The 19,686-nt window shown below is 40.3% G+C and overlaps 1 protein-coding gene across 1 annotated transcript; it reads left to right on the plus strand.

Moving 5' to 3' along the window:
- The first annotated feature begins 388 nt into the window (after positions 1 to 388).
- On the plus strand, positions 389 to 1,540 carry LOC131902535 (speckle-type POZ protein-like). The gene has a single exon (XM_059253562.1). It carries the CDS (start codon positions 389 to 391, stop codon positions 1,469 to 1,471), a length of 1,083 nt encoding a protein of 360 aa, XP_059109545.1. The 3' UTR covers positions 1,472 to 1,540.
- The last annotated feature ends 18,146 nt before the right edge of the window (positions 1,541 to 19,686 follow it).

The following is a 19,686-nucleotide window of genomic DNA, read 5'->3' on the forward strand; positions in this document are numbered from 1 at the left end:
AGAGATTCCTTGTATATGTTCTGTTCCTCTGGAGAACCACAGTACAACATTTTTTGATATGAGTGTATAGAATTCTCCAAATTTTTAAACAGCTGTGTATAATTGTCAAAACCAATGACCTATTGACCTAAGATTCAATCTAGACCAAAAAAGGAGTGATGTAAGAGTCCCAAGTAAGCCTAGACTGTCTTCTCTGAAACTAGTACTGAAATATGTATAGAAAATTTCAGAGATCCAAGTTCCCAGGCCCATCAAAAAGGGAATAGACAAAAAACAAAAACTTAACATCTAATTCATGTCTATTATTGCATCTCACAAGGTGAAGAGAAAACAATTGCTAGTTCTTCATTTTGAATCCAGTTGAACCTTCAAATTACCTGGAGAAGAAATGGCAAGAGAGGGGACAGCCCAGAGATGGGACCACACACATATCAGCCTTCAGAATTTCTCCTACATGTGGAACATCAACAACTTCCGGTTTTTTGTGGAGGAAAGGACCGAAATCATTAGAAGCCCAACTTTCTCAACAGAAGCCAATGACAAATGGTGTTTGACAGTAAACCCGAACGGATTCGATGAAGTAAGTGCAGATTATCTGTCAGTTACCCTAGTTTTGCTCAGCTGTCTAAAGTGTCATGTTTGGGCAAAGTTCCAGTTCTGGATCATAAGCGCCGAAGGAGACAAAACACAAACTATGAGGAGCCCAAGAGCCATTAAGTTCGTGCCAGGCCGTAGCTGTGGATTCAAAAAGTACATCCTTCGAGATTTCCTCTTTTCCAATGCGCCTCATCTTCTCCCAGATGACAAGCTCAGCCTGCTCTGCACTGTGAGGGTTTTCGAGGAATCCTTTAGAATCTCTCACCAGAACAGGAAGCCAGAGATTCAAGTTCCCAGATGCACATTGGCAGATGAGCTAGGAGAGCTGTGGGAGAATTCCCAGTTCACAGACTGCTCCCTGGTGGTAGCTGGTCAGGAATTCCGGGCTCACAAGGCCATCTTAGCAGCTCGCTCTCCAGTTTTCAGAGCCATGTTTCAACATGACATGGAGGAGAGCAGAAAGAACCGCGTTGAGATCCCTGACCTGGAGCCACAAGTCTTCAAGGCAATGATGGGCTTCATTTACACCGGGAAGGCACCAGACCTGGACAGCATGGCAGATGCAGTGTTGGCAGCTGCTGACAAGTATGGCCTAGAGCGTTTGAAGGTCATGTGTGAGGATGCCCTTTGCAGGGACCTCTCTGTGGAGAATGCTGCCCACACTCTCTTCCTGGCTGACCTCCACAGCTCAGGGCAGCTGAAAACCCAGGCACTGGATTTCATTACAGCTCATGCTTCTGAGGTCTCTGAGACCTCAGGCTGGAAGACAATGGTGGGCTCCTATCCCCATTTAGTGGCTGAAGCATACCGTTCCTTGGCTTCTGCTCATCTCCCTTTCTTGGAGCCCCCTTTCAAACGCTTGAAGCAATCCTAGGACCTGGTCAGCCTTGTCCTATACTTGTCTCCCAGAAGCAGCATCCAGTGTTGTTACCAATGACACCTGGGTAGACTATGGAATGTGTGGTGCATCTAGTGGAACTGGGGAAAGACAGCATGGTGTCTCAGGGTATTATAATACAGCTGTAAATGAGTTGATTGTCAGGTTAAGGGAGGAGAAGTGCTGAACTATGTTGTACACTACCCTGTTACTGTCCTCATTTGATTTTTGTCAATGAGTTGGAAACTGGAATTCATTTTAGTTGCTGGCCCCAAGCAGGATACAACAGGGTTTCTTTGGAGAAACCTGTCTGGATTGGACTGAGCAGAACTTATGGTCAAGGACTCTGGAAAGGAGAAATCAAACATGAATGTTTGCTTACAAGAGAACTGGAAGAGAATGAAGACATTTTTTCTCCTAACTCAGTGTGTGGGCTAAAGAGATGACTCAGTTGCAAAAGCAATTTTTGCTCTTGCAGAGGAGACTTTGTTCAGTCCTCCTCTTGTCTCCATGGGCACATTCATCTCTGTAGACAATATCTACCTAAATAAAATATCAAATGAATAAAAATTTTAAAATCAGTTTGTGGATTCCAGTGGTGTTTCTGTTTGAAGAATCCCATTTTAGTGCATCCAGCTCTGCTCATCTGTGGAAGTTTGTGCAGGGTCTTACTGACACACTCATACAAAAACTGTGAGATAATACCTACCGAAATTCTATTACACTCATAGATTGCTGTCTAGTCCAAGGGACATCAGTTGGGCTTTCTCTAGCAGCTGATGGGAGCAGATACTGAGATCCACAGCCAAACATTAGGCAGAGCTCAGGGAATCTCCATGAACAGGGGAAGCCATGATTGTAGGAGGGATCAAAGACATCAGGTGAACAGAGCCCACACATTCATCTAAACAGAGCTCATTTTGTCTCCCAGAGACCGAAGAGGCAATCACACAGCCTGCATGGGTCTGTATTAAGTCCTCTGCATCCAGGCTGTGGTTGTTTAGCTCAGTGGTTAGTGGGACTCCTAAGACGGGGAGTATGAGGAGTCTCTGACCTGTTTGTCTGATTTGGGAACTTTTTCTTCCTTCTGGGTTGGCTTCTCTAGCCTTGGTATGAGGGTTTGTGACTACTATTGTTACATCTTAGTATGTTGTGTTCAGTTGATAACCCCAGGAAACTTGTGCTTTTCTGAAGGGAAATAGAGAAGTAGTACATCTCTGTGGAGGTAAGGAGGGGAGACTATGGACAGATGGCATTGTATGAGGGAAGAAAACATAACAACAAATAAGGAAATAAGGACAAATTAGAAAGGCATTTGGAGGAGAAGTATTTGGACAGATCTGAAAAGGAGCAAAGAATATGAAGATCCTTTGTCCTCTGTAAATTCCCATGAAAGATGCTTTAGGCAGAGGAGGAGGTCAATAATTAATTAGATATGATGACCCATACCATGGACTGTCAGACTCTTTCCCAAGTCAGTTTTTGTATTAGCCCATAGGACCATGATCATAGTAGCTTTTCTACCTGAGGTTGGAGTTATGTTGAGATCAACAACATAGATATCCACTCATCAACATTGAATTGGTTTTAGCTGCTGCTGATTGTCAGATCTGCCAACTCAAAGACCAACACAGAGACCCAGAGATGTCACATTCCCCAGGCTAACCATCCAACAGAGTCATGACAGGATGACTACATTGCACCTCTTTCTCTGTGGAATGGACAATACTTCATCCTTACTGGAGCAGATTCTTCTTCTAGATATAGATTTGCATTTCCCACCTGTAATGATTTTATCAAAACTACTACACAGGAACTAACAGAATGTCTTTTCAACCATCATGTTATTCCACATGGTATAGCTTCTGACCAAGATTAAATTCACAGACAGATAAGTGAACCTGTGGCCCATAATCATGGATTCCACTGGTTGGTGCAGTATCACCAACATCCTGAAGCTTCTCTCCTGAGGTTTAGAAGACACTGTTATGTTGCCAATGAAGTAACAGCAACCTGGAGGGCTGGAGTAATATTCTTCAGGAGGCACATCTCTCCATAACCCAGATCCATGGGTCCCAGGCACCAGGTGTTAGAAAAGGAAATAGGACCACTCACTATCTCCCCTACTGACCTCTTGGGGAAAAAGTTTGCTTTCTTTTTACATGACCTTAAGTTTTTGCTTGGAAATTTTGATTCCACTGTAATTGGTAGTTTGGGGCAGTGCTCCTGACTGGAGATACAACAAACAGATCATTGAACTGGAAGCTCAGACTTCTCCCCAGCCACATTGAGCTTCAGATGTCCTTAATCCAAGGCCAAGAAGGAAATAACAGTGTTAGGAGTGGTGAATGACCAAGATAAACATTAGGAAATTGCATGGCTTCTCCACAATAGAGGTAAGAGAGATTATGGCTTTTAGAAAAGAAATCCTTTAGGGGTCCTCATGGTGCCACATTTCCTATGATTAAAGATGATGGGAGACTGTCACAACCTAATGCAGACAGATGACAAAAAAAGTACAGAAACACCAAGAATGAGGAAATATATCCAAAATCCATAAAAGTGGTCAAGATGTGTAGTGATATTCCCACTTAATGAAAGTAAACCACCAATCAATATATTTTGAGTCAAATTAAATAAGCTTTATTTTCTGCTATAATAGATTTTCTCCCTAATCTCAGGTTTGAGAGGATAGCCAGGAATATAGGAGAAGTGGGATTTGTATAACCCAAAAAATGCAGGAGTAAGGGTTTTCTAAAGTTTGGGGGTTCCAGAGGAATTTGGTAATGTAGGAACTTGGCTGAACTTTCTCACCAGGAGCTAATGACAAATAGAAATGTTGTTTGAGAAGACCTGACCAGTGTGGTGGTATTGTGTTCCTCAAAATATTATGCACTCTAATAAACTTATCTGGGATCAGAGAACAGGACAGCCACAATATTAAACATAGAGGATAGGCAGTGGTAGCACACGCCTTTAATCCTTGCATTCCAGAGGCAGAAATCCATCTGGCATCTCTGTGAGTTCAAGGCTACACTAGAAACAGCCAGGCATGGTGACTCACGCCTTTAACCCCAGAGAGTGAGCCTTTAATCCCCGGGAGTGATGGCAGAAGACCGAAAGATATATAAAGCGAGATGACCAGAAACACCAGCTTTCAGCTGGTTAAGCTTTTGGTTTTTGAGCAGCACAGTTCAGCTAAGTGGCATCCAGTTTGAGGAAAAAGGATCAGCTGAGGAACTAGCAAGGCGAGGTGGCTGTGGCTTGTTCTGCTTCTCTGATCTTCCAGCATTCCCCCAATAACTGGCCTCAGGTTTGATTCATTAATAAGATTATTTAAGATTTGTGCTACAGACCAGGTCCATGAAGAAAGCAGAGATTACCTGTCAGTTTACTTAGTGTAGCTCAGCTGTCCAATGATCCATGTTTGAACAAAGACTCTGGCTTCAGAGGGGCCATGGACCTAGACAGCCTTCAGCAGCAGTCAGGGCTCAGATGTCCCCATGGACCTGGGTGGCAGCCCCTGTATGTAGATTTATGTCTATTTCTTCCATTCGGTTCATGCCAATACCACGCTCTTTTATTACTATTGCTTTGAAGTACAATATGAAATCAGGAATGGTGAGACCTACAGCAGTTCTTTTATTGTTCAGGAATGTTTTAGCTATCCAATGCTTTTTGTATTTTCTTTTTTTTTCATTATAAATATTTTTATTTTATAATTTAATTTTAAATATCATCCAGGGATTCCCCTGTCCTCCCTCCTCCCACGCCCCAGACTTACCCCCAACCAACCCTGTGGAGATTGCTGTAAGCCATTATAGTTATTTTTTATATATTAAGAAAGGGGGACCTGTGGGAGCCCGTTCTCGGGTTCCTTGTGTTTAAAGTTTGGAAGTTTTGGGAAAAGTTGGTCTTTCTCCTGGGGAAAAAAATCTTTCTCTTAAACTAAAAGCTTTTCTTGGAAAACTTGGGAACTCTCTAAAAAGCCTTAATCTTTCTCAAAAGCTCTCTTAAACTTAAAAACTGAAGCCTTTAACTTTCTCAAAAGGACAAAAATTAGAATCACCTGAAGATATTAATATGGGGACCACCTGTGATTAGCTCAAAGGGAAAACAACAAACTTAAGACAGCAAAACCTCTAAGTTCTCTTTCAAGCTTTAAAAATCCTCCCTGCAATGCAGGAGGCAGGGACAAGTTCCTAAACAAAATCCTCTTCTAAGCTCTCTCTTTAAACTAGTAAAAGACAGTGGGTCAGAGTACCCTGAGGGAAATGCTGGGAGAGTGTGGGTAAAGAGCTACAGAGAGCCCAAAAGGGCAGGAAACTTTACCTGAGAAAAGCAAAAAAGTCAAGCTTCTCAGTTACAGCCGAGCTGAGGCATCAAGGGTTTTGTTTCTGAGTGAGCGTTTCAGAATGAAAAGGTGCTCCTAATCGTCCTAATGCAAAGATCCCCTGAAGCAATGCAAACTGTTAGCTTTGCATCCTCTCTTCTGAGCAAAAACCCAGAGGGACTGGCCAGCTTCTCTGAGTTGGAGTGCATTTCAGGGATACTAGGGTTCCTGCAGTTGCAAACTTCCTGGAGCACAGAGCTGAGGCAGGAAGGTGCAGGACCCAGGGGAAGGTTGCTAATGAACAACCAAAGCTAAAGCCAGTGGGAACAGCACAGTTGTCTACTTTCCTACAAGTCTCGGGTTGGTAGGTCCACTGCTGCAAAAAGACATCTGAAAAAAGCTTTCCTATCAGTAAGGACCTTTCTGAGAAAACAGTAAAGCTGAACTGTGTCTGAAGCAGTTGTGCTGCTGAGTCAGAACGCTGTCTGGGGAAAGAGCCCAGCTAGGGCAGAACAGAACTATCCAGGAGTAAAGCTTTCTTTTTTGTCAGAGAAAACACCTCTTTGAGAAAAGCTTTGTTTCAACTGACTCCCCTGAGATGAGGGAGTGTAGCCCTGAGGGGTGATTGCCTCTGGAATAAGCTCTGTCCTTGAGCACCCAGACAAGCAAATGCAACCCACTGGGGGACTGGGCCAGGTGAAGGTCTGATAAGGCAAAACACCTATCCTAATGGGAGTTTAGAAATGGCAAAAACCTCCCTTGTTAGATTTTCAGTCTGTACGCAAACCACACAGACCCCAAAAACAGAAACGGACAAAAAGCCCCTACCTTCAGTAGCAGGGAAAGCCGCCACTGTAGTGTTGGAAACTGTTTCTGGGGTAGAGGGGATAAACTGAGACCAAACTGGGAACTCTCTGGGAAAAAGACTCCGAAGAAACAGAAGGGACATATTCCTCCCCAGAAAATACATGACCTGTGAAAAGCTGCTAGAATTTGAGGCAGATTCGGGGAGAGAAAAAAAGCCCCTACTTCCAAGGGCAGCTAGCAGAGGTACAGAGCTGCAGATAGATACCTGAAACTCTGCATCTGGGGGGAAAGGAACAAGCAAAATGAGATCAGTGGGAGAAAATCTCTCTGAAGGAGCTATGGAAAAGCTGTTGTACGTGATCTTGTTTTTCACTGACTGGCTAAAACACAAGCCCCTAGGAAAGTTGCTATCAGAAATGCCAGCCTCAATGCCGGCTAACGAGGCAGGTGTGGTTCTGATTTGGGGCCAGTGTCGGATGAAGGAGAAACACCTGTAAAGCCAGTTGAGGCGAGAATAGAAATCTCCCAATGTGCCATAACTGAAAATGTAAAATGCTTGTTCAAATCTCCCGTTGCAAAAGCAAAAAACTTTGTTCAAACCTCCCGGGCAAGAATTTGTAAGCAAGTCTGGTAAAAGAGAACCAGTTGACTCTCAGACCCGAAAAGAACTATGGGAAATGACTGATGGGAAAATATATAAGGGACTGATATGGGACTGATATTATTATGGACTGATATAAGGAAAATGCATTCTGGGAAAGGTAGTTTTTCCACTAAAGATAGCGACATTGCCCTGAAACACGTTTGTCAGCTCAAAAATACGTTCATGGTAAACTGAAAATACAGCTTTTAAAAGAATAAGGAGGAAAATCATCTAAGAGTTTAAGTGTCAGTTCCAATGAAAAATTGAAAGGATACAGAACTAGGTGCTTCGCGGTTTGGGGCTCCTTGGTAAAATGCCTTATTTACCCTAATAGCTGTGCAAAGTTTTTACGGTAGTTGGATGACAAAAGGCTACCTTTAAGAGCAAACAAGCCACTTTAAAATCCTTAAGACAGCAAGAGAGCAGTTTATACACTGAACGTTGTCTTAGATATGAAAAAACTTATGTGAAATTAAAAGTTATTTACCTCTTGAACAAAGAGCCTGCAATGAGTGATTCCTTTGCAAATCTAATTAAGGGGATAAGAAACAGGCATTCAAAAAAATGACTGCTTTATAGATGGGAAACAAACTTCAGAAAAGCTGTCTTGCAAGAGTTGCTTCCCCTGAAAGTTCCTTATAAGAAATCAATGCTAAATATCACAGCTGCTAATAACATCAGGAGTTAAAGCTAATGAAATGAAAATACTAAATCCTGGAAATGCTTTTTCTCAAAGTAAGCTAATGAAGGATATGTTTCATGAAAGAACATTTATGTTCTTGACTCCTTTGAATAGTAACAGTTTTGGTTAAAATACTGGAACTAACAACAATCCAGTCAAAATGTTTCAATAAATTCAAGATGCTATTCACAAAAGAAAGCTGCCATGCTTTGTGGGCCATATTAGAGTTCACTCCAATCTTCCTGGTCCTTTAGCTGAGGGTAATGCGAAATGGAAAGATCCCTGCTCGGGATTGTGGAAGGGTCCCGATCCTGTGTTAATATGGGGTCGAGGACATGTTTGTGTTTTTTCACAAGAGGAGAATGAAGCTCGGTGATTACCGGAGCGTTTCGTAAGGAGCTTGGAACTAAGAAAGGTCAGCTCCAATGATGTTCCTACAATGGAACCAGAATGAAAGTGGCTCAATTAGTGTTTCTGAGGTTTTGTCACTGGTTAATGCAAACAGTGAGGAAATAGAGTTCGGAGCTGTGCCGCTTTTGGCTTTACTAGCTCCTTTGGAAAAATACTTTATATCACCTAATAACTGTGCGATATTTGGCAAAGAGCTTACAGCAGCTAAATACGGTAATTTCACCGTCAGCGTGAAGGGAAGTTTTTCGGTAGAACAAACCAAGAGTACTGCTGTAATAGAAACATTTGTCTGAATTGAAGCACTTAGGGGAACTATTATGAATTTGGGTGAAGGGACAGCCTCTAGTTAAACACCGTCTACCGCTGACAGTGCATCTCTGCTGGGTCCGGAACTGCTGAGAGAACTGGCAACTTTGGAGTGTGGCATCATCCTGGGAAGGTTACAGTCCCCTAGCAACAACTATCACAATTCTATAACAACACTCACTAAATCCCAGTGTTTTATAACAAAGCTGACTATAAACTCTAAACGTTAGCAATGATGTACGTACTTCCTGTCTAGTTAAGAATCTTTCTAATAGAGATAGTGATAATAATTAAGAGTAAGAAATAGAAAAAGATGAAAATAAGATATGTAAGTTTATAAAAATTCTCTTGTTAGATCTGTGTTAAAAAATCTTTAGGTGTTTGCTAAGTTAAATATATGCTAATGGTAGCCCTGTATAAGTTTGTAAAATAGATCTATAGAGTTCCTTTAAGAAAATAAGCTTGCAAGAAATATCTAAGGTAGTCTAAGACGTGTAGTAATAAGCTTGTAAGAAGTAAAGATACTAATTGTAAATGTAAGTTTAAATAAGAAATATGATAAGTATATAAGAAGAAATATATTTGCTAAAGTAGTTCTATAGTTTCCTTAAGGAGTATAAATAAGTAGATGTTAATGTGTTATATGTGAGTTTGTAAAAACACGTAAATGTTGAATGTGAATCTAAATGCAAAAAATGTTAAAGAGTATAAATAAGTAGATGTTAATGTTATATGTGAATTTGTAAAAAAGTGTAAATGTTAAATATGAATCTATTCCTAATGTATATGGTGAAAGAACCCGAGACACAGAAGTTAGTGTCCCAGCAGACTGCAAAGCAGGCAGTCTGAGCGGTTTTTCAAAAGCTCCAGAAGCCGCTAAGAAGCTAAGAATGGCGGACGCCAGAACCAGCACAAGGTATCTGCAGCTGAGATCCGTGGAAAATCGACGCAACACAGAAAAACCTGAGCTAACATCAAAAACGGTGCGGTTTAGAATACTACTGTACCTAAAAAGGTCTCTGGCTTGAGAATAAGTTCAGAGACGCTTGTTTGAACAAAAATTGTTAACTGCAAAAAGTTTTGGTTGAAAAACGTCTCTTCATATTTTGAAGTGAAAGCCTAATACCAGAATTTATTTCTTGTTTGAACTTTTTGAACTTAAAATGAGATAAAACTACAAAAAGATTTTGGTTATGGATTTCTTCATATTTGGAAGACTCGTACCGGAATTTATCATTTGAATTTGGGGACTTAAGAAATGAAATGAACAGTAGAGATTTCATTGCAATGGGACAATTTTGAGTTTACTTATAGTAATGACCTAGGAACTGTTTTCTGGAATTGGGTTAAAAATGGAACTGTTTAAATGAAGAAATTTATTATTTCTACCTAGAATCAAGATGCAGTTTTGTGTATGCATATATGCTTTATTAACTGGTGATTCATGAATTGTTTTGTGGAACTGTTTATGTAAAATGGAATTACTTATGGAACTGGTTTGTGTTACAAACGGAACTGTTTAAACAGAAGTTTGGGTTTTCTAACTAGGCGTGAGATTTTGCTTAAATTATAAAGAAAAGGGGGAGAGTTAATATTCCTTAGTCTAATTTCAAAAGTTGTTTGAGTGGATTAATGTCATGTTATTGTTAGTAAGAAATGCAAATGGGGTATATTAAGAGACTACTTTTAAAGTATAAAGAGTTTTATTAAGAAACTGCTTTTGGATGTTTTGCTAAGTTTTCAAAGTGTTAATGGTTAGATTGAGAAGACTGCTTTTCAATATGGGTTTGTAGGAATTGTATGAGTTTCTTCTAACTAGGTTTGAGGTTTTCTTTAAAAAATTATGAAGAAAAGGAGGAGCTATGAGATTGAATTATGTTTGCAGAACCCTATTGATATTAATGCACCCTGGTTTTGTGGAGTTAAGGAAATATTTAAGTTTGATGTGAATACATCGAAGTTTTTCCTATGTTCTGTTAACAAGAAAATTCAAATGATTGAGTTAAAGTTGTAAGACGGAGAAAATTGTTAACTATATATAGCACCATATATGCTAATTCAAATGGTTCTGTTAAGAGTTTGCTTTGAGTTGTAAGACAGAGAATTGTGGCTATGTATAGCAATGTTTATGTTAACCTGTTAATGGTAATGATGAAGCTAAGGGATTCTTTAAGTTTGTAGTTGCCTTAAGAGTTTTTGGCTTAGAAAGGGCTTGAGGCAGCTAAGACTGCTGTAGTCACCTTGGACCTAATTCAAAAGAGAAATGCCATCTATATCATCCTCTACTCCCATACTGGGAGGTGTAACAGCTATGGAGATTGCTGTAAGCCATTATAGTTATTTTTTTATATATTAAGAAAGGGGGACCTGTGGGAGCCCGTTCTCGGGTTCCTTGTGGCTTTACCCAGCAGGTCCTCATAGAGGATGATTAGACCACGGGCCTGAGTGCAGGTGTCTGAGATGGTCTGCACTTGGCTGTGCTGGGGGAGGAGGTCTTTTGCTCCACCCCTTGGCGTCTCTATAAAAACCCTAGGGCAGAGACAGTCGGGGCCCGTTGGAATAGGTTCCAGGCCCTCTCGAGGCTATCCTTTATTTTCTATCTGTTTATCTCCGCGATATTCTCCGCAATAAATCCTTCTATCTAATATTTCCTGCTGCTCGCACTCAAGAAAACTCTGGGGAACTGTGGGGGTGGTTGGGTAAATGCCCCACACAACCCCCCATTGGATCATCCTCCAAGGCAAGCTTTCCCCTGGGGAGTCAGCCCAGCCTGGTAGATTAAGTTGAGGCAGGTCAAAGGCAGAAAGTTATTTAAGGCGTGAATACCAGAAACTAGAAGCATTTGGTTGGTTAAGCTTTTAGACTTTGAGCAGCACAGTTCAGCTGAGATTCATTCTGGATGAGGACTGAGAGGCTTCCAGTCTGAGGAAACAGGATCAGCTGAGGAATTGGCAAGGTGAGGTGGCTGTGGCTTGTTCTGCTTCTCTGATCTTCCAGCATTCACCCCAATACCTAGCCTCAGGTTTGATTTTATTAATAAGACCATTTAAGATTCATGCTACAAGGTCCAGTCCCCTCCTCCATACACCAAGGCTGAGCAAAGTGTCTCAGCATAGGCCCTAGGTTCCAAAAAGCCAGCTCATGCACCAAGGATAGGCCCCAGTCACACTAACCAGGGGTCTCCCAAACAGTTCAAGCTCATCAACTGTCTCACTTATCCAGAGGTCCTGATCCAGTTCCATCGGGGCTCCTCAGCCATTGATTCACAGCTCATGTGTTTCTGCTAGTTTGGCTATTTGTCCCTGTGCTTTTTCCAATCATGTTCTCAATATCTTTTGCTCATATAATCCCTCCTTTCTCTCGCCGATTGGACTCCTGGAGGTCCACCTGGGGTTTGGCCGTGGATCTCTACATCTGCTTCCACCAGTCACTAGATGAGAGTTCTATCATGACAGTTAGGGTGTTTGGCCCAAGGATCAACAGAGTAGGTCAGCTCAAGCACTCTCTTGACCATTGCCAGTAGTCTATAGTGGAGGTATCTTTGTGGATTTCTGGGGACCTCTCTAGCACTCTGCCTCCTCCCATTCCCATGGGGTCTTCATTTATCATGGTATCTCTTTCCTTATTCTCCCACTCTGTTTCTGATCCAGCTGGGACCTCCCACTCACCTAAGCTCCCTTCCCCCCCCCCCCGACTCTTGCCCTGCATTACCCCCCACACACACACACACACACACACACCCCAGTTTGCTCATGTAGATCTCATCCATTTCTCTGTCGATCCCAGCATCTTTCTTAGGGTCATCTTCACTAGGTAGCCTCCCTGGAGTTGTGAGTTGCAGTCTGGTTATGCTTTGTTTTACATCTAGTATCCACTTATGAGTGAGTACATACCATGTTTGTCTTTCTGAGTCTGGGTTACCTCACTCAGGATGAATTTTTCTAGTTCCATCCATTTGCCTACAAACCTCATGATGTCATTGTTTTTCTCTGCTGAGTAGTACTCCATTGTGTATATGTACCACATTCTATTTATCCATTCTTCAGTTGAAAGGCTTCTAGGTTGTTTCCAGGTTCAGGCTATTACAAATAATGCTGCTATGAACATAGTTGACTATATGTTCTTGTGGTATGATTGAGCATCCCTTGGGTATATACCCAAGAATGGTGTAGCTGGATCTTGAGGTAGGTTGATTCCCAATTTTCTAAGAAAGCACCGTATTGATTTACAAAGTAACTGTACAAGTTTGCATTCCCACCAACAGTGTAGGAGTGTTCCCCTTGCTCCATATAAGCTGTATTCAGTGTTTTTGATCTTAGCCATTCTGACAGGTGTAAGATGGTATCTCAGAGTCGATTTGATTTGCATTTCTCTGATGATTAAGGATGTTGAGCAATTCCTTAAATGTCTTTCACCATTTGAGATTCTTCATTTGTTAATTCTCTGTTTAGCACTATAGCCCATTTTTTAATTGAACTATTGGGTATTTTGCTGTCTAATTTCTTGAGTTCTTTATATATTCTGGCTATCAGCCCTCTGTCAGTAGTGGGTTGGTGAAGACATTTTCCCATTCTGTAGGCTGTCCTTTTGTCTTGTTGACCATGTCCTTTGCCCTACAAAAGCTTCTCAGTTTCAAGAGGTCCCATTTATTAATTGTTTCTCTCAGTGTCTGTGCTACTGGTGTTATATTTAGGAAGTGATCTCTGGTGCCAATGCGTTCAAGACTACTTCCTACTTTCTCTTCTATAAGGTTCAGAGTAACTTGGATTTATGTTGAGGTCTTTGATCCACTTGACTTAAGTTTTTGCACGGTGACAGATAGGGATCTATTTGTAGTCTTCTACATGTTGACATCCAGTTATGCCAGCACCATTTGTTGAAGATTTCTTTTTTTCATTGTACAGTTTTGACTTCTTTGTTGAAAATCATATGTTTATAGGTGGGGAATTAATGTCAGGGTCTTCAGTTTGGTTCCATTGGTCCACTTGTCTGTCTTTATGCCAGTACCAAGCTGTTTTTCTTACTGTAGCTCTATAGTAGAGCTTGAGGTCACGGACTGTGATGCCTCCAGAGGTTGTTTTATTGTACAGGATTCTTTTGGCTATCCTGAGGTTTCCATTTTTCCATATGAAGTTGAGTATTGTTCTTTCCAGGTCTGTCAAGAATTGTGTTGGGATTTTGATGGGGATTGCATTGAATCTTTAAATTGCTGTTGGTAAGATTGCCGTTTTTACTATATTAATCCTCTACCTATCCATAAGCATGTGAGATATTTTTATTTTCTGACATCTTCAATTTTTTTCCTCAGGGACTTAAAGTTCTTATCATACAGGTCCTTCACTTGCTTAGAGTTACCCCAAGGTATTTTATATCATTTGTGGCTATTGTAAAGGATGATGTTTCTCTGATTTCTTTCTCAGCCCATTTGTCATTTGTATATAGGAGGGCTATGAATTTTTTTGAGTTAATCTTGTATCCTGCCACATAACTGAAGGTGTTTATAAGCTGTACGAGTTCCTTGGTCAAATTATTGGGGTCACTTACGTATGCTATCATGTCATCTGCAAATAATGAAAGCTTGACTTCTTCCTTTCCAATTTGTATACCCTTGATCTCCTTTTGTTGTCTTATTGCTCTGGCTAGAACTTCAAATACTATATTGAATAAGTATGGGGAGAGTGGACAGCCTTGCCTCGTTTTTGATTTTAGTGGAATTGCTTTGAGTTTCTCTCCATTTTCTTTGAGGTTGGCTGTTGGCTTGCTGTAAATTGTGTTTTATATGTTTAGGTATGTTCCCTGTATTCCTGATCGCTCCAAGACCTTTATCATGAAGGGGTGTTGGATTTTGTCAAAGGCCTTTTCATCATCTAGTAAGATGATTATGTGGTTTTTTTCTTTCAGTTTATTTATATGGTATATTACATTGACAGACTTTTGTATGTTGAACCACCCTTGCATCTCTGGGATGAAGCCTACTTGACCATGGTGGATAATTGTTTTGATGTGTTCTTGGAGTCTGTTTGCCAATATTTTATTGAGTATTTTTGCATCAATGTTCATGAGGGAGATTGCTCTGTAGTTCTCTTTGTCTGTAGTGCATCTTTGGTTGGCTTGGGATCACAGTAATTGTAGCCTCATAGAAGGAGTTTGGAAACATTCCTTCTGTTTCTATTGTCTGGAACAATTTAAAGGGTATTGGTATTATCTGTTCTTTGAAGATCTGGTAGAATTCTACCAGATCTGGCTAGAAGTCTTACTAATCCAACGGTCTTAAGAAGCAAGCTGGTGTAGCTATCCTAATGTTCACCAAAATAGACTTCAAACTAAAATCAGCCAAAAGACATATTAAGGACATTACATACTCATCACAGGAGAGATCCACCAAGATGAAGTTTCAATTTTGAACATTTTTGCCCCAAACACAAGGACACCCCCATATGTTAAAAAAAAATTACTAAAGTTTAAATCACACATAAAAGCCCACACATTAATAGTGGGAGACGTCAACACCCCACTCTCACCACTGGACAGATCTGCCAAATCAAATCTTAACAGAGAAATAAGGGACTTAAACAATGTTATGACTCAAATGGCTTTTTGTATTTTCATATGAAGCTAAGAATGGTCTTTAAAAAATTGTGTTGAAATTTTGAAGCAGATTGCTTTGAATCTGTAGATTGCTGTGTTAGAATGGCTGTTTTTAGATGTTAATCCTACTGATCAATGACCATGGGAGATTTTTCCATTTTATGATATCTTCTTCACTTTCTTCCTCAATCACTTGAAGTTTTGATTATACAAGCCTTTCACTTGCTTTGTTATTGTTACCCATAAAATATTTTATACTATTTGAGGCTACTATGAAAGTTTTTTTCTGTATTTCTTTCTTTTTCTGATTTCTTTCTGGTTCCTCTCAAGAAGTTTTGGCAGTGGCTAACTAGTAATATCAGTGACCATTCTCTATATGGGTTTGAGGTCAAAGTTTCAAATACTGCTTCCCTCAAACTCTCTGGTCCTGGGATTTTTTTAGTGGGGAGCCTTTTAGTGATTATGCTCTTTTATTAGTGTTTAATGATCTATTTAAATTTCATGTCTGATCTTGATTTCATTTTGGTTATAAGGATCTGAAAGAGTGTTTCCAAGTAGGATTATCTGAGATGCAGGGAAAGACCACCACTAAAGTTTGTTGGAGTCATCCTGGAACTGTGGGTCTGGATGGAATCAAAAGCAGGGAAGAAGAGAGCCACCTTCAGAGGTTCCTGGTTCTGCTTCCCACTCACCATGTATGAGCTCTTCACCTGCCATCCATCTTGTGAAAACTAAGACCTCTGACAAGTTAAGTAAAACACTCCTTCCTTGATGGTGTTTATAGCAGCAAGTATTGTAACCACATACAAGAGTAAATAGTAGCTGTGAAAATGCTGACATGATCCCTCATTGATGGAAGACTAACCATAGAAAATAAAACACACTTGTGATGGCTAATCTTGGTTCTCAACTTGACTCTATCTGGAATTCACAAATCTACAAAATGGAGAGCACAACTGTGAGAAATTTTTGCTTCAGTTGAAAGTAGGGAAATCTACATCAAATAGGGACTTTTGAGGAAGGAAGACACACACCTTTAATCCACACCCTAGGCTGAAGGGGATGCACCTTTAATAGGGCCACTTTATTTTATTAATCATGACATATCATTCATCATTTATATATTCTCTTTAATGAAGATGTGTATGCTCAACTTTTGTTTTAAGAATGATGCTCTTTTTTGTTTTTCTTTTTTCATTTTATTTTTGTTTGGATTTAAAAATTAAATGAAACAAAAAACACAAAAGTTGAGCATAATTTTTAGGAAAGGAGTGTTTTCCTTCACTTGTCAATGGACTTAGTTTGCACAAGATGGATGGCAGGTGAAGAGCTCATACATGCTGAGCAGCGGGAAGCAGAGCCAGGAACTTCTAAATGTGGCTCTCTTCTTTCCTGCCTTTTATTCCATCCAGACCCACAGTCCCGGGATGACTCCAACAAATTTTAGTGGAGATCTTTCCCCTGCCCCTCAGATAATCCTACTTGGAAACAGACTTTCAGGTCCATCTTAGGGTGTGGTTTATAAATATTCTCAATCTTTCCCAAGTCAATATCTTAGAATGACCAGATTCAGCTTCCTATTAACTCATATTCTTGTTCTTCCTTTGGTAGGTTCTGTTCTCTTCAACCCTAGAACTGTCCTTCTTATTCTGCTGGTTCTTAAAAGTGAGAGATTATTCTTGTTTCCATGAAATGTAGAATAGATTCAGCAGAAAGCTAGAGGGAGAGACTTTGGGATGAATGACCCTGCATAGCATAATGATTAAAAGGCTGGAACCAAAATGTCTAGGCCAACAGAACATAAAGTCATGGGAACAGGCAGTTAATTTTTCCCAGAGGATCATTAGGGGTGTTAGTGAGTGAAACTATTCCCTTTTCTACCACCTGGTGCCTGGACCCATGGATCTTGCCCATGGAGAAACCATATCATATATGGGATGCTGGTTCAAAGCATATACTGCCTCCTGGAGAATCCTGCCCCAGCCTTCCAGACTGATGCCACCTCATTGGCTCTGTAACTGTGTCTTCAAATGACATTCTGTCTTTGTAACATGCCAGCTGCTTCAGGAAATGGTGAACATGGTAAGACCCATGGATTTCAAGGTTGTAGGCCACTGTTGAACCTCTCTGGCTGTGAATGGTCTTATTAAATAAAAATCACAGGGCCAAATATAGGGAAGAAAACCTTAGAAAGATGAGGGAAAAAGGGAAATTGACGGGCCAAACTTACCTCACCAACTCTGCAGCTTCCAATTATGAGCTACTTCCTTTCTACCCATGCCTACATGCCTTGCTGTTCTGCCATCTGGTTTGCTCTCTCTGTTCAGCTACATCACTTCCTTTTCCTTCCAAGCTCTGTCACATCTTGTCCAACTGTATAGACTTCCAGACCTCCATGGTTAACTAGTGTTGAAATTAAGGTATGTGCCACCACACCTGGCTCTGTTTCCAATGTGGCCTTGAACTCACAGAGATCCTGCCTGCCAAGTGATGGGATTAAAGGCATGTGCTAACATTACATGACTTTTGTGTTGTGACTGGTTTTTTTCCGAGATCTCCAGGCAAGCTTTATTAATAAAGCACAAATAAAATATCACTACATTTCAGCATAAATAAAACATCACCACATGCTGTAACCAGGTCAGTTTTGATGAGTAGATGTCCATGTTGTTAATCCCATGCTGATTCTCCATCTCAGCTACCATAGCTACTTTGATCATGGCCTATGGATCAATACAAGGAAGGCTTGGGAAAGAGGCTGACAGTCCAGAGAATGAATCATCCTATGTACTTAATTACTGAAGTCCTCTATGGTTAAGTCACCTTTTGATGGGCATTTACATGGGACACATGGCTTTTCACATTCTTTGCTCTGTAGTTCAGTACAAATATTTCTTCCTCAAATGTCTTTCTCTCCAGTTTTTCATTATTTTTTGCTCTTTAGTTTTTATTTTTTTCTTTTCTCTTACAATACATACTGACCTCCCCTTCTTCCTCTACTGTTATTATCAATCCACATGAGTCTATTAAATGGGTAACAATTTATTAAGATATAAATTGAGGAAATACACTCAGATTACAGAATGAAATTGACAGAGAAAGTCGTCCTGTGATCTAACCAAGAGCAAATCTAACTTACAAGCAGAACCAGGGAGAAGGGGCTTTTGACCTTTCTCTAACTCCTTATAAGAGGTCAAATACAATGGCAAGAAGCACTGCCTCCTTGGGGCCATATAATCCAAGGTCATGGGTGGAGCAAATACCACTACATTTTCCCATTTACTCTAAATAAAAAGGTTCTAATCTTAATGCAAACTATATACAACAAGAATGATCATCAAGTGTATGTTCAGGAAAAACAAAGGGTAATGATGTCCAAAACATGGGTAAATGGTACATTAATGAGATTACTCTAATAGCTGTCCTGTCTTGAAGATTCTAACTCTAGTACTAATATGTTCTAGCTAAAATACAAGAAGATTGCAACTGTAACGATCTAGTCTACAACTCCATCAAAGACCAGAGAAGGATATAATAATAGTGGAGAAAATGAAAAATGCAAGCAAGCCATTTCTGAAATTCTTGTGACAATAGACAGAGACAGCTGGCAGCCTGGACAGTCACCTAAAGTTTCTCAGCATCATTGGAGCAACCAATTTCTCTACAGACCTAGAATACCTGTAGGACCATTTTCAGAAGCAGGAATTTTTGAAGACCATCTTACCCTATCTTGGCAGAATTCACTAGTCACTCTTCCTTGTTTTCCTTAACTTGTCAGTGGTCTTAGTTTTTACAATATAGATCACAGGTAAAGAGCTCATACAAGATGAGCAGGAAGCAGAGCCCGGAGCTCTTGAATGTGACTCTGCTTTCTGCCGATTATTCCATCCAGACCCACAGTATCAGGATGACTCAGCAAACGATAGTGGTAGTCTTTCCCTTGCATCTCACATAATGCTACCTGGAAACACTTTTCCACATCCATCCAAGGACACTAAGATAAACAAATCAGAAAAAATAGGTCCCATTTAGCAAAATGAAATCAAGATTAGATATGTATTTTAAACAGATCATTAAATCCTAGTAAAAGAGCATAATCAATAAAAGTCTCCTCACCAAAAAAGTCCAGGAACAAGAGTTTGAGGGAAGGAGTACCTAAAATTCTGACTGCAAACCCACATAGAGAATAGTCACTGATATTACTAGTTAGCCACTCGCCAAAGCTTCCTAAGAGGAACCAGAAAGAAATCAGAGAAAGAAACACAGCTAAAAAAATTTCAAAGTTGCCTCAAATAATATAAAATATCTTGTGGGTAACTCTAACAAAGCAAGTGAAAGACTTGTATGATCAAAACTTCAAGTCTTTGAGGAAGAAAGTGAAGAAGATATAAGAAAATGGAAAAATCACCCATGCTTGTTGGTCAGTAGAATTAACATCTGAA

The sequence above is a fragment of the Peromyscus eremicus genome, chromosome 1 (assembly GCF_949786415.1).
Source record: "Peromyscus eremicus chromosome 1, PerEre_H2_v1, whole genome shotgun sequence".
In the NCBI taxonomy this organism is placed as follows: domain Eukaryota; kingdom Metazoa; phylum Chordata; class Mammalia; order Rodentia; family Cricetidae; genus Peromyscus; species Peromyscus eremicus.